The 16,684-nt window shown below is 40.5% G+C and overlaps 1 protein-coding gene across 1 annotated transcript in view; it reads right to left on the bottom strand.

Moving 5' to 3' along the window:
* LOC136858267 (A disintegrin and metalloproteinase with thrombospondin motifs 7) overlaps window positions 1-16,684 on the bottom strand; it is an 852,495-nt gene that overhangs the window by 184,064 nt on the left and 651,747 nt on the right. The window contains exon 5 of the mRNA XM_067137673.2: window positions 6,306-6,430. Within this exon, the coding sequence (XP_066993774.2) occupies window positions 6,306-6,430 (125 nt within the window). The remainder of the gene's footprint in view (window positions 1-6,305; window positions 6,431-16,684) is intronic.

Here is a 16,684-nt window from a genome sequence, read left to right as displayed (position 1 = left end):
GGAAGCACCAGTGAATGAAGAAGCCCGTGGGAAAATGAAGGAAATTTTAGAACAACATAAGAATGTATTCGGATCAAAACCAGGAAAAATAACTAACTACAAGTACAAAATTATCGTGAATAACTGGGAGCCATTTAAACAGAGACCATATCCCATTCCCGAGAAGATATTCCCTCAGGTGAAGGAATTGGTAGATGATATGGAGAAGAATGGAGTCATTACCAAATCGCCCACACCATTTTTGAGTCCGATCTTGGCTGTTCCAAAAGCAAATGGTTCCGTGAGGGTATGTTTGGACGCACGTGAGGTCAACAAGCGCTTAGTCCCCGAGTATACGCAGGCACCAGCAATCAAGGACATCTTAAAGAGGTTCGGAGGCATGGAATACTTCGGCACCGTTGATTTAACTTCATCATTTCATCACATTGAATTACATCCAGAATCTAGTATGCTAACTGGTTTCATGTTCAACAACCAGACCTATCACTTCTTACGTTTGCCCTTTGGCTTGAAGAATTCAAGTTCCGTTCTTCCGTGCATTGGAAGACAATTTAAGTCCAGACATAAAATCATTTACTATCATCTACATCGATGACATAATTTTCTGTTCGAAAACAATCGAGGAACATTTGGACAAAATTGACCGACTTTTGGCAGATCTTAATCGCTGCAATTTCAAGGTAAATCTGGAGAAATCTCATTTTTGTAGCAGGAGTACCTTATTTTTGGGCTATGTCATCGATGGAAAAGGAATCAAGCCTAATCCGGCGAAGATATCAGCAATACAAAATTTTCCGAAACCTACCAAAATTAAGCATATTAGACAGTTTTTAGGACTTTGTCAATTCTTTTCGGACCACTGTAAATCATATACAGACACTGTAGCACCATTACAGGAGCTTTTGAAGATGAACAACAGATGGGAATGGGGAGAGGATCAAGATATGGCTTTTAGAAAGACCAAGGAAATGCTGGCGAAGGCAGTGAAGCTAGGCTATCCTGCATATGACCGTCCTTTCATAATTCAAACAGACGCTTCAAATGTGGGCATAGGAGCGGTTCTGTATCAGGAAAATCCAGGAAACGAACCCAGGATCACTTATTTGGCATTCACGAGCAGGAAGTTACGTAACCATGAGTTAAAGTGGACTACAACGGAACTAGAAATGCTTTCTATAGTAGTTGCCCTAGGTCAGTGGAAGAAGTATATTTATGGATTTCCAATCATCATTAGAACGGACCATAAGGCATTAACTTTCATCCTAAAATCTAATGTAGCTAGTGACAGGGTGTACAGATGGTCGTTATTTGTACAACAGTTCGATCTGACACTAGAACACTGCCCAGGCAAATTGAACACCGTGGCAGACGCACTCAGTCGAAACCCAGATGAAGTTGAGGCTACTGTAAATTTGGCAATGTTGGGCGAAGAGGACCAAAATATTTTAGACAAGTTACCAAGTTTAGGCCAAGAGCAGAAAAATTACGGACCAACCAAATTATTGATTGATTATTTTAATAAGGAACTCGAACCCGGCACCCCAGGTTTCATCGAGGCACAAAAGAAGGCATCCCAATATCACTACTTCAATAACCTTTTGCATAAATTTATTGACGAAGAACACACTAAATTTCGTATTGTTGTTCCACCAGTGTTCCAGATGGACTTGATATGGTTAGGGCATCATACCACTGGACACGCGGGTATTGAGAAAGTTACAGCTACGTTACAGGAAACATTTATTTGGCCAAGAATGAGCCGCATGATTCAACAAGTCTTGCGAACCTGTGACACATGTCAGCGTATAAAACCTAACACTTTCCTATTAAAACAGCAACCAAGAGCTGTATTGCCCACAATGCCCAGGAAACTGTTCGCAATTGACTATTTTGGAGCGTTACCTGCAGGACGTCGTGGTGTGAAATATATTCTAGTATGCATGGATGTATTTTCTAAGTATGTAACTTTGTGTCCCGTACAAAAGGACAACACGAAATCCGCACTACATCAGATTAAAAATAAGATCATTCCGAGAATAGGTAAACCAGAAAGCATACTAAGTGATCACGGTCCACAGTTCACCTCGCCTGCTTTCAAGAGGGAGCTCGATAGGATGGAGGTAAGACATGTGTTGAGTTCAGTGAGACATCCGGAGTCTAACCCGAGCGAACGTGTTATGAGAGAGATAGCGAAGTACTGTCGGATCTTCATACCAAGAGAGCACTGGAAATGGCCAGATGTAGTTCCAATTATCATGGAAAGTATTAATTTTACCAAGCATGAAAGTACCGGACAGATTCCCAGTATTATTCATCTCAACGAATACCCACAGCGTCCATGGTACGAGAAAATTCAATGTCCAAATGACCCAAGGCCGTCTGCAGAATTATGCATACGAGAGACTGCAGAAAAATTAAAGGCTCAGGCAGACAAGAGGCCACGCAGAAGCAGGAACAAACGATTTCATAGACAACTGTGGGTTGATGAGCTTGTACTGGTAAAACGTCCTCAGAGCTCAGACGTGTCAGCGCGCTTCTGTCAGAAGTTTGCTGAATTGTATATAGGTCCATATAAAGTAACTCAGGTATATGGAAATAATTCCTACAAAGTTTGTAGCTTAGACGGATCTACGGAGAAGGTTTTCAATGCCTCAAACCTCAAGCTTTATTATCCCAGAGATCAAATTAGAATAGACGACATCCCAGAAGGAGAAGAAGAAGAAGGAGAGATGGCAGAAGAGGAGAGTGAAGATGATGGAGAAGAAGAGGAAAACCCAAATGATGTACCTGTGATGGTGGATGCAGATGACCCGGAAGAAGACACGGAGAATGTCAACTTCGCGCAGATGGAAAGAGACAAATTATTCAGAAGAAGAAGATTGTGAAGAGTGTGGTGGTGTGCAGAGACGTTTTCATGCGTTACTTGACATCTACTACAACATCCGCCAAGATAATGATAGACTGTGGGAAGAGAATACAAATTTGCGAGACGGCAAATAGTACTAAAGGAAAGAGATTGTATACATTCAGATGATAATAAATAGTCAAATAATAAATTAAAAAAAATATTCCATATTCATTTTTTTCCCTGGGTGAGAGAAGGATGAGCCGTATCCGACCGGGCCATAATAATAATTGGAATATTATTTGACCAAATATGTGAATTTTATTCATAAAAAGTTACAGTCCAATATGTTAAAGTATCGTATCCCAAGATAGTTAATACCGGATGTTGAGCAAGACTGTAAGTCGCTGGATATTGCTTCATATTTCCGTATGACCGTGAGAAAGTAAGCGTACCCACGCGCTGGCAAGGATCGACACGTGTATTATATGCTGACCAAGCAAGATATTTCAGCCAATGGGAACTTAAGGATTTGGCAAACCTGGAGGCTACACCGCGTCATGTATTAATTCCAGGATGACCAACATGCTCTGTGGATAAAGTCAGTTTCTGTAGACAATCGGTTTTCCACAGTTTCTGAAGTTAGATATACTTGGAAATGTATTATAGAAATTGGTGGAAGAGATTTGCTAGTGTTTGAGCTGTGTTTTATAAATATATCACAATAAGTATTGTATCATCATACATGACGAACTCTCTGATTGGTGGTTGGTTCAGATACCCGGGAACCCCAACATTATTAGCGTCACCGAAGCCTCCTCAGTAACCCAAGCTCTGGAGAGCGTCACTCTGTAGTTGAAATTTGAGCAGTACGGATGTACTAACTCGGCACTCTGTAGTAAAAGTTTGAACAGTGCGGATGTACCAACTCTGTGACTGGTGATTGTAATTAACGTGGCGATATTCCAGAAATTGTAACTGGTTCTCATTGATACTTCAAATTGTGCAGTCGTAATATTTACTGTGCTTTGACAGAGTTTACTTTTAATCGATAAAGACGGTGTAGTGACCGCTGAGTAACAAGTGTTGTGGAAACGTGCTAGTGTTTCACTATTTCGCGACGGGCGCGTATTCGCGTGGAACTTCCGTACCGAACCGTGGGCTGCTTTTAAAACTGTAATTTTACCCTTTAAGTGAAGTGTGTTATATATATGTGAATCAGTGTGTTAGCTGATCTGGTAAAAGAAAGGGTATTTCGGCTCGCAGCATTAAGCAGCGAAGAGATTATCAACTATAGTCTTCTGTGTTCCAGTGAATTGTTTTCCAGCAAGATGATGGATACGCATGCAGAGGAAGGAAGTGCATTCCCACATGTTAATGCGGTGATCAACATGGTGTAGATCCCAAAATTAGTGGGGATGTAAGCTGCTATCCTGGTATCCCCGAGAGTCATCTAAAGTAAGACGCACGTATTATATATGGCATGATATGTAAGTTATGTTAAGGTACTAGGGCAGTGTAGATAGAATTTTTATTTTCATTTAAAGTAAGCCTGACGGCATGTATTTGTTTAATTTGGTTACTATGGTAGATTCGGATACGAGATTAACGCATGTTTATTTTATTTTCATTTTGCTTTATGATTAGATGTTTGGGAAAATGAGGGATTGATAGGATCAGTTATTGTTGTAAATATAGTACTTAGAGTAGGATATTCCGTGTTTTCCTTAGATATATGCTAGAAGGGCTAGATCGACAGGTTCATTTTTATATTACGTCAAACACGTATCAATTCATTTTATTTCGGTTATTTAGAGAGACAGGTATAGCTATTTTGCATGATGCATGGTTTTACAGAAGATGCCAGAAGGAGCTGCAGAACGTCGTTGTTAAATTAAGATCTTTGAAGTTAAGTTGGATTTTGTTTGCTTGATGATCTGCCAAGGACTCGAACAGCGTCTCGTTATGTGGAAAGGCCAGTGGGATTCATGAGGAATGATGAGATAATAATTGCATGCTTAATTATAATGTATTGGTGCAGGCCGATTGTATGCCTGACAAGATAGAGAGAAATTGTGCAGATGTGTGTGCCTGCTTAGCGTCTTCTGAGTATATTGTGATCAGAATGGACAGTGTTAATTCCAGACTATTGAGTCTGATGTTGTTAAATGGCCCAAGCATGTTAAGAAGAAATTAATATACGGGAGTTTCCGTGTAGTTGATGATGGGCGTTATCTCATGGCAAGCTGATTCCTGGCTGTGTTATCGGCATGTGTGAAAGAGACAGTATTTCCTTGCGGCGGCCACGGGAGACAAAATCCAATCTTTAGCGTAGTGGAGTTCAATATTTCTTTACAGCTCGTAATCTACCCGGAAGTACATGACGGATGACTGCGCTGTTGAGCGCTCAAACGCAGCAGAAGGAGGCAATGTTTCCCATTGCTTTCTTCATGACATCAAGGATTATTTATATGTTTTTCTCTTACAGGATGGTTTTACCTTATTATTTTGTGATTGCATACCTTGTCTCGTTGCTTTTAAAGGGAACAGCCCGAGTGCTGATGTATTGTTGGTTTATCTAGTTCTGTCTAGATCTTTGTAGTGAACCGGGATTCACATTAGAAGCAGTGTAGCATTTAAGACTTTACTCGGTATCCGATGTATATATATGTTTAGTTTGATTATTTGAATTATTGTAAATATAGTGTAGGATTTGCCCCTAGTATTTTGCATTACTTACATAGCGTCCGGTGCGTCTTAATTAATTTTTCTTTCCGTCGTAAATTTTCATATGATGTAACTTTGATTTTACGGAAATAGTTTGATGACTCTCGGGAGTAACTTAATTTTGAAACCGTATCGTTGGGATGCGATGATGTGAAACTCCATACCGAAACACCACGTGGCAGTGTTTGCGTACACTTGTTGCCATATAACATAAACATTGGACTATTAGAAGAAACTCAATTTTGATTTATATTAATGTTCTTTGTTGAACTTGTTTTTCTTTTAATGTCAAATTTGTACAATTATTCAATTAACGTTTCTAATTTCGAATTATTTTTACACTTTGAGTTTATTTTTCTTTTACAAAATTTTCATTTTTTTCTTGATTCAATTATTTTCGTGTGATTTGATCGGGGATATTTGTTAATAAATCCATCTTACCCCCTATGATTGTTTCTCATTCGTGTTATACCTCCATTTCCTGTCATTGATTGCTATTATAGTGTGGAACTTCGACTTTTATCCTGACCCAATCGACAACCAACCCACACTCTGCCCAACCCTGAGTTAGTCGGATGTTCATACAGGAATGGAGGCATCGTCCTACTGGGTATTTACCCCTGGGTACGGTACACTTTGGACACCGATTTGAACTCTACTTCGCATATACGAATTTTTCACTTGATTTTCGTCATTAGATTCATATTTCCAACAGTACATAGCAGTTACTTACCTCGTGATGAGGATTGCCACATCGTGATGGAGAGCATCGGCGTCGTCAGGTGAGTTAAGTTCGTGCTGCCATCTACAAAAGTTTTCCAGGGTTTGGTCAGCATTCACTGTGATGTTTAGACTCTCCTAGAATTCAAGAATTCAATATTTCATCCATTTTTATTGATATAAATTGCTCAAAAAATCTTTAGGGAGTTATAATCACATGGTGAGAGCAAGAAACAAAACAAAATCAAAAACAAAAAACAAACAAACAAACAAACAAAAGATCCTTAAGTAGGGCTTCCTTTAGCACTGAACCTTTCGACTTCACTTAATTTTCTTCAAACTTTTCTGACCCCAGGTATAAATACGAGTATGTCTTCACTTTTACATTTTGCATTTATCTCTCGTACTTGTCATATAGACAGAGACTATCCCCGGGTAGCCCACCCGTTCCTTGTAATCTAGTTTTATGAAACACACCTCGTTTACTACAATTCTGAAAAACGTAGGCCCATCTCCGTAATCCGAGATAATATAACGAGATGTGTGGTTACGGGCTAGAAAACAGCAGGAATCGTGATCGCCACTATTCATTCATTTACCCTGAATGAACCTGTAAAACAAGCACAGATACGGAGAACACGTACGTTACAACAAGAGGTGCACACACAGACCTAGAATAGGTATTGTATAGGCTGTAACCTGTTCATTCATGTGTAGACTCACAATAGCTCACTTGGCAGGGGCTTGGTCGGTATATGTTAGTGGACAGAGCTCGAGAGCACGGCACTTATCAGGGCCACATAAACAAATCAGTCCGTGGAAACTATTAATAATATAACCTTACTACATCCCGGGTAGCTGGCGGTAAAAAAATGTACTTGCATGGCTTTTAGCACGCAATCCAGCAATTCGAAATTGTATACCACCACCTCTCCTACCGTGCTGCCAACATTATGATGTTGATATTTTTCCACCAACGGGACTCGAACCAGACAACCAATGTGTCGACAATAAAGACGTAGCGCCTTAACGACCATGGCCAACAAAGCTATCAAGGATTATACGGTTATTGTGGAGATAATAAGGTGAAAACTTTTATGTTGTACAGTGGTCTGCTAAATTATTATACTCACTGGTCGGTACTGCAAGACGTGTGCATGTTGCTCAAGAAACAATAGAGAGGGATCAACACGAGCTAGTTTTAACCAAACAATGATTATACAGTCACACTTGATACTGCACCGTGACGTGAGGCAAAATCTGTTACAGCTATCCTATAGAATCAGAAAATTAATGTTTAAGGCTGGCCAGCAAATTCTCTTGACTTCAACCGAACAGAAAACATTTTTATGACACAGAGGAAACAAATTAAGCCTGAAGGAGTTATTAACAACTAGAATATGCTCAAAGTATAAATGAGGCTTGGAGAATCCCAGGAACTGACAAGAAAATGCATTTCAAGTGACTGCAGCTAAAAGCCTCACTTCATAATGTACTAATACTTTAGTTATTTCAGTGAGAAGAAAATTAGTGTCCGCTTCGGTGGTGTAGTGGTTAGTGTGATTACCTGCCACCCCTGGAGGTCCGGGTTCGATTCCCGGCTCTGCCACGAAATTTGAAAAGTGGCACGAGGGCTGGAACGGGGTCCACTCAGCCTCGGGAGGTCAACTGAGTAGAGGTGGGTTCGATTCCCACCTCAGCCATCCTGAAAGTGGTTTTCCGTGGTTTCCCAATTCTCCTCCAGGCAAATGCCGGAATGGTACCTAACTTAAGGCCACGGCACTTTCTTCCCTCTTCCTTGTCTATCCCTTCCAATCTTCCCATCCCCCACCAAGGCCCCTGTTCAGCATAGCAGGTGAGGCCACCTGGGCGAGGTACTGATCATTCTCTCCAGTTGTATCCCCAGTTCCGATGTCTGAAGCTCCAGGACGCTGCCCTTGAGGCGGTAGAGGTGGGATCCCTCGCTAAGTCCGAGGGAAAAACCAACCCTGGGCAATAAACAGATTAAGAAAGAAATAAAGAAAATTAGTAATTATCAAATCGTTTTTCTATAGGAAATGTATAGCAAACCATGCAAAATATTCACACAATAAAGGGAGTGTAATTTTGCACCAGTCTGTATATACTACCAGCATATATTTAAAAAATTAAGAAATTTTTTTCCTCTTTGTATGTATAATAATTTGGCAGACAACTGTACATGTCTAGGACGGAAATTTACTGCACATGGACGAAGTGCAACCGATATAAAGAGCAGGATTGCCCGAGGCAAGCTGGCATTCAACAAGAAGAAATGTGCGTGTGCTTTCACTTTTACGTTTCACATTTATTTATTGTACAAACCACACAGGTAGCGACTATATACCTAAGACAGACGTTGCTGAAACATCAAAATAATGAACCACGCACTGAAACCGCCGGCGATACAGTAAAATTTCGAGCGGATTTTGTGGTGTGACTTTAAACTACTGTCCTAAAACTGTATACCACCACCTCTCCTACCTTGCCCCGAACATAGACCGTTGTCAAAGCTGAAAAGAGAAGATCAAGGCATTCGGGCTATAGTGTTGGAGATGAATGACTAATGAGGATGGGCTTGCTAGAGTTGAGGAAAAGATACGTCTTTGAAAGGAGCCATTGAAACGAAGAGATCGGTTTATTGGACACTTGTACCGTCACAACGCCTTTGTGGTGAAGGTTTTGGATGGAAAGCAGAGGGCAGACGAGAAAGGCGCAGGATAAGGTTGCAGTTCATTAATCAAATCACTGAAGATTAAAATGCGAATTCTTATGTGGGAATGAAAAGACTACAGAAGAGAGAGAGGAGCAAAAAAAGAAAGGAATCGCAGTTTATCAATCTTCGGTTTGAGAAACCAAGAAGAAGAAGAATGGATACTGCGTTAACAAATTGGAACAGTGCGAAAATACAGAAGGGTTGATCCCTAGAAAGCAAATATGAATGCCCTAAGCATGGCTCATTACTGCTATCAACTTGACTAAATACTCATTAAAATCATCAAACAAACTATCCTCAATGGGAAACGGCAACAATTGAGTTTTCCTTACCTGAGTACATTGTTCATAAATTTTAAGATTTATACTTATCCTTCATACTGCCACATGAAATAAATCACGATATTCATAATCAAGTAAGTTTTCTAGTTCACTGAAGAGGATAAACACACATGCTCTCTTTCATTGTATACACTTCCTGGCTTTGCTTTGATATACGCATTATTATGACCGCATTCTTAAAATGAGAGACTTGTCTTAACTTTTTCACTCCCACGTTTTTTTCCAGCCTTATGCATGTCCCATACCAGATGTTTCTGAATGTTTCGATAATAGTTGAAACAGGATAAACATACATTGTATTTACACAGCTAATGAACAGTCATGAATCAACAACATTAACAATAGTTTTCTCTAGAGTATTTTACCAGAACTTGACATTGGGCAGATATGTGTCTAAAGCTTGTTTCACTGCAAATTATCTTCACTATGCTCATCAAAGTCAGGCTCATCCTCATTCTCTACTTACTTACTTACTTACTGGTCGGCGCTACAGTCCTTGTAGGTCCGTGGCCTCCTTTATCACCTACCTCCATTCATATCGGTCCTCAGCTTTTCTTCTCCAACGTTTAACTCCTAACTTTCTAAGGTCATCCTCAACATCATCAATCCATTTTTCCCGGGTCTTCCTCTCCTCCTCTTTCCATCAACTTTTTCCTATGAACACCTTTTTAACGGTGCAGGTTTCTGCCATTCTCTGAACATGACCGGCCCACCTAATTTTTCCCTGCTTAATTTTAGTAACAATATCTGGCTGGCCAAACAGTCCTTGCAGCTCTACATTTGTCCTCATTCTCCACCCATCCTGATCTCTTACTGCACTGAATATCTTTCTCAATATCTTCCTTTCCCACCGTAACAGCCACTGTTCTTTTCTGGAGGTCATCACCCAGCATTCTGATCCATACATAACTATTGGTCTTAGTAAAAAAATTAAAGTCACCTCCGTACAGGCCATGAAGGCCCTTGGAGGAGTGGAAGGTAAAGGCTTCCACCATTGTTAACCTGGGCACGGGATGGGGTAGAGTGGTTAGCTCTACGCCCGGCCGCCTTTACCCCCAGGAATTAACCTGGTACTCATTTTTGGTGTAGGCTGAATGAACCTCAGGGCCATATGCACCTCCGGAAGTGGAAATCTCGTTTCTTAAATTTTACGGCTTCCTGACGGGGATTCGAACCCACGTCCTTCCGGGCGAACCGAGGACGCCTTTACCGCCTCGGTCAGGCAGATTGGTCTTAGTACTGTTGTGTATATTTTTGCATTCCTGCTGACATTCCTGGATTTAAACATATTTTACAAGGCGTAAAAGCATCGGTTTCCACTTGTTATCCTCTCCTGTATTTCCACAGAGGTTTTATTGTCCTCTGTTATTATAGAGCCTAGATATTTCAAAGATGTGACTCTTTGATATTCCTTCCCATTTAATCTTACTGTGGTCCTTTCTCTTACTACCTCTGTATTTCCCATCTTCATATATTTTGTTTTGATTATATTCACTTCTAGTCCTAGGTCCCGTGCTTTCTCTTCTAATACTGAGTAGCTCTCTTCAAGAGCTCTTTCATTTCTTGCAATTATTGCTACATCATCAGCATATGCTATCACTTGTACTAATCTGTTCAAAATATTTCCCCCTGGGTTGATGAACAATTGATGGATTACTTTTTCCAATGCTAGGTTAAAAAGCAGTGTGGAAATTACATCTCCGTGTCTTATTCCTCTCTCCACTAAAAACGTCTCTGACAGATCTTGCTCCACTCTCACCTTGCATACTGTTAATGTAATCAATTCCCTCGGGATTCCAAATTCTTTCATAACCTTGTAAATTTTACCCCTATCTAGACTGTCATATGCATGTTTAAAATCAACATACAGCTGATGTAGCTGTTTGTGATATTCATAAAACTTCTCTAGCACTCGTCGTAATATAAATATCTGATCCAGAGTAGAGCGATGTTTTCTAAAGCCTTCTTGGTAATCCACTAATATTCTTTCCGTCTATAATTCCAATCTTAAGGCTAGTACCTTACCGAAAACCTTGTACGTTCCATCCAGCAAGGTGATCCCTCGATAATTTCCACATACTGCCTTATCTCCCTTTTTATGTATTGGGTAAATTATACCCAATGTCCAATCCTTGGGTATTTCCTCCTTTGTCCAAACCTCCTTAATCAATTCATCTCTCCCATATCTCAACAGCTCTGACTCTATTCCATCTTCACCTGGGGCTCTATTATTCTTTAGTGCATTAATTGCAGCTTTGACCTTTTCTAAGTCTGGCTGTTTTACTGATTCCTCTTCCAATTCTCTTTCCTCCCCCATCAACATTTATATTTTCCTTCTCTCTATCATCTTCATTATTTCCATTGAGTAACTCGTAAAAATACTCCTGCCATCTTCCAAGCACTTTGCTTTTATCACCCAGAAGGTTTCCATCTTATCCTTGAAGAAAACAGCTCTTGGTTGAAATCCTCTCTTAAGGTCTTTTGTTCTTTCATATAACTTTCGTACCTCGTTTCTATCCTTCATTTCATCCAGTTCTTCGATTCTCTTTCTTTCAAAAGCTCTTTTCTTATTTCTACATATCTTATCTGCTCTTCTTCGCTTATCTCTATACTCTTCTACTGTTTGTCTTGATCTCCTTTGAAGCATTCTGTTCCTAGCATCATTCCTCCTCAAACCATTCTGCTCTCTTTACCAATTCCTTCTTTGCCAGGGTACTAACTGCAACTTCACTGATAGTCGTTTTCAGTATCTCCCATTTATCTTCCACTTCTCCTTTCTCCCATAACTCCCTTTTTATTGCCAAAGATTCAGCCATTTTCATTTTGTATTTCTCTTGCAATTCCTCATTTTTAGACCTTCAATATTATGCTTTGCCTTTCTTACTTTTCCCGTTCTTGCCAAATATATTTTTTGTCTGTACTTGACTCTAACAAGATAGTGGTCTGTATCTGCATCAGCACCTCTGCAGCTTCTAACATCCATAATATCTGATGCATGTCGCCTGTCTATGATAACATGGTCTATTTGATTTCTTGTCACACCATCTGGTGAAATCCAGGTCTCCTTGCAAATGTTTTTCCTAGGATGCCGAGAACTTTTAATTATCATCCGCTTTCCACTCACAAAGTCAATCTCAATCCGTTATCATTAGTTACTTCTTGCAGGCTTTCTCTCCCTACTAAGTGTTTGTATACCTCTTCTCTTCCAATTTTTGCATTTAAATCTCCAAGGATAATTTTCACATCGTGTCTTTGAACTTTATCATCTTCTGCCTCCTCAGTAGGGGCGTACACACAAAACACAGTTACGTTGAAGATCCTCATTCCCTACAATTTCTAAAATATAATCTTCCTTCATGCCCTCTTTACACTTCTGCGCACCCATCTCAGAAGACAGCTGTGAAAGAAAAACTTAAGGTACACACTTATCGTCAAAATACGGCAAGGCGATTTATCAATCGTCTCCCGTCTAAATAGAGCATATGATGAACAAGAAAATTACAGCGTCAAAGTGAACTCGAAAGTGGAGACGAACCCATTGCTTGAAATCCGAGTCAACTCATGTTTGCAACAGCGGGAGACATATTGACAACCGAGTAACTCAGGCATTGGACGGAAAAGTTTAATTGTACATTTTATTGTGATTTTTTTTTTTTTTTTTTTTGCTAGTTGCTTTACGTCGCACCGACACAGATAGGTCTTATGACGACGATGGGACAGGGAAGGGCTGGGAGTGGGAAGGAAGCGGCCGTGGCCTTAATTAAGGTACAGCCCCAGCATTTTCCTGGTGTGAAAATGGGAAACCATGGAAAACCATTTTCAGGGCTGCCGACAGTGGGGTTCGAACCTACTATCTCCCGAATACTGGACACTGGCCGCACTTAAGCGACTGCAGCTATCGAGCTCGGTATTGTGATTTTCAAAAGTGTGAGAACTTACTTGGAAGTATCTGCCCTTCCTTTCTTTCTTTCTTTCTTTCTTTCTTTCTTTCTTTCTTTCTTTCTTTTGACTGAATATTGCTTTTGCAAGAATGTTTCTCTTTACTACAGTAAGTTTCTCCAATCGGTTGGCCGGCAGGCGCGCCCAGCTTATCTGCCTCCCGTTGACTCATCACTCCCCGCTCCGTGGCATAGCAACAAGAATTACACTTCGCTCACTTTATCCGTGCATGATATCATGTTTTAAAATTAATACAATAAGGATTAAGAAAATTAGTAATTAGGAATTAAGAAAATAAGCTTGTACCTTATGGCAGGAGATGTTGCAAATGTTCTCTTCCTGCATCCACACATGTCTGGCATCGTCATAGGAAACTCTGATTCACACGCATAAGTTCGTCTTCCGTAATTGGTTCTTTCAGTTCGTCGAACAGTTAAATCTTGGGACCTTAGGGCCATAAGTCCGTACCAATAACACGGTCTTCAAACATTTCTTCAATTAAGTTTAATGTGTCATTAGCTGTATGCGCGGTGGGAGAGTCTTGCTGAAAATATCCATTTCGACAATCAGTGTCAGTCAGTTCGTAAAAAAAGATTTGAATATTATTATTAACCCTGTATATCCCTGAATTAAGCCTTTGCTGGCAGGACCTAGTGTTTACAGTGCACTATGTCTTCTGGTATGGGCTAGAGCAATTTTGTTACTTTCATTGACCTGTCACAGTCTTATCCTTGGCTTTGACAATATGAAAGTGACTGAGGTATGAGCGATGCTAGTAATGCCATTCCTTCTGCAGCCAGTCCCTGCTATGATTGGTGTGAAAATGTTGCTCATAGGGTCGGTTGGTGCATGCATTTCAGTGGGTTTGGTAAACTGATATGTAATACCAACTTCTGGCTCGGTGAGGAAAGCAACGGGACACTACCTCACTCCTCATTTCCCTAGTACGCCTCTTCAGTGATGCCTAGGCCGTCTATGACAGCTGATGGCAGAGCTGTTGAGGATCCAACCAGCCTTAGGGCTGAAGACTGAACATACATACATGTGTGAATTAATTGTGCCATGAAAAGAAGATAGGTCCTATAATTCTGTATCCATTAATTGCGCGCCATACTGCGATCCGTTCGTCATATACAAGAATTTTGTGTATGCGATGGGGGTTTTCTGTACTCCAATATATGTTCTTCTGCGTCGAAACATACTCGTGAAAATGGAACCATGCTTCGTCAGAGAAAAGTATTAAGCGTGGGTCAATTATTTGATCATGAATGTTTCGCAACATCCAATTACAAAAACGTACCCGCTTATCATGATTACGTGGATGCAGTTCGTGTACTACAATTACCTTGTATGGTTTCAAATTTACCATTTTCGTACCCCGCCCTGCTGAGCTCTTCGAACCCCCCGTTTCTTGTCCAAGTCGTCTTAAGGATTTAGTAGGCGTGTGTTCTTAATTTTCTGCGATTTCATTTACTTTTCCACGTTAAGTACACGTTTTTATTTAACACTTCGCTTCTTATCGAGTAAAGAACCAGTTCCTCTCAATTTGTTTACGAGCTTCCACACGGTCTCTCTATGTGGAGGGTGTATACCTGGAAATTGTGTGACAAATCGCTTAACGACTTCCCTGAAAGAATCTGTTTTCACATATTTATCGTCCATAAATACACTTTACCGTGTACACATGTGGAGGCATTATGAGAATTATACCCCGAAGTAAAACTTCACAACTCGAGAACATTTGGAGTGACAGATCAACCCTTAATACACGTTCTAAGCACGGACCTAAACTGCAAAGTGCGGGCACATCCGTGCTGTCGCTGAGGTGTGTAACGGGGAGTGATGAGTCAACGGGAGGCAGATAAGCTGGGCGCGCCTGTCGGCCAACGGATGAGAGAAACTCACTGTACCTTTATTCAATAAGCAGTCAGGATGGGAAATTTTAAAAACATTTTCAGCTTGCAAGGTGGTAGTACCTTTAAGCTACCACATTAGGCAAACCCAGGAAGAGTACAGGGGCACTAATGAGTCAAATTACTTTAGCTAAAATTAGGTCAGTTTTCAAGTTCACAGAGGAATTGAGAATTTGGATTTCATTATCACCCTCTTGACTGTAGTGAATACATGCTCTAATAATATGCGCAAACAAGTATATTGCATGCACATAATTATGTCGTAAATCAATAAGAATACAGGTTTGCAAAACAATACCACTATGAAGTCAAGAATGACACTTTAGTAAGGTGTTAATGTTAGGTGAAATTGAACATGAAATTTTCTTCAATTTTGCTTGATTCTCATTATGTCAAAAAATTGCCATAGAAACAAGATTAAGATACATTCTTACTCCGACTAATTAATACGATAGCTGTATTCAGTGCGGTTCACATCTTTTACCTGATCTTCCTTTTTTCTATTCCTCGTACGTATTTACAATAGCGTTATGAAATGAGCTTTGTAGAGCAGATGACTTCGCTTTCCTTTCCGGAGGATTTCTTGCAGACTTTTCTTGCTTCTTAGACATCGTAATGAAAATTGTTATGACGCTGTCCCATATGCCATCTTACGCCGACAATTACTCAAAACATGCCACTATTCTACTTACCCGGTATTATCCAAACAGTCTTACAGTCCTACAGAAACAGATCATTAATTACACTCCCAAATGTACCAGTAGTGACTTTCAAAATACAGCAGTGTAACTGTTGGGAGTACTTGATACTCTCGCAAGTCACGAAATGAAATTACCACGTAATGCCAACATGCGAGATGAAAGATAACTCCAAGACGTCGTATCCTCAGACTCAGTTGGCGACGCAGGATGCACCCCAGTAATTGTAAATCAAATCACTACTTTCTGCAGTAATGGGGGGAAAAATGGTTATGTTGCTCCCTTAGTGACCAAAGTTACATGGCATTGCCTATATAATGAAGATTATGTATGTATGTATGTATGTATGTATGTATGTATGTATGTATGTCAATCAAAAAGTTTCCGTCCGACGGCCGTACAGTCCTTAATCGGGATGCCAATCAGGCAGAATCTCTGTGAGCATTGAGATACTCATCCCACCGATGATAGGGCAGGTGCTCGAGTGTCACCCACTGGAGTTGGCGTACCTTCTGCGTGGCCTCCCAGATCGACCCGCACTTAACTTGGTGCACCATCCCACAACGGTGGTTTTCAACAGACATGCTGCCCCATACACAGTCTTCATTCTCCGATGAATGTCCTCCGGTGTTTGTCCTTTGGCAGCCAAGACTAGAACAACAGCACGTTGGTCCTGTTTGGACGCATTTGGTAACAACATCGCCATAGTTCACATTTAACACACGCACCTCGGCACGACACGACTGGCCCACTAATCCCTTTGCTTT

Source organism: Anabrus simplex, chromosome 1 (assembly GCF_040414725.1).
Source record: "Anabrus simplex isolate iqAnaSimp1 chromosome 1, ASM4041472v1, whole genome shotgun sequence".
Lineage (NCBI taxonomy): Eukaryota > Metazoa > Arthropoda > Insecta > Orthoptera > Tettigoniidae > Anabrus > Anabrus simplex.
This window is presented reverse-complemented; position numbering and strand designations above follow the sequence as displayed.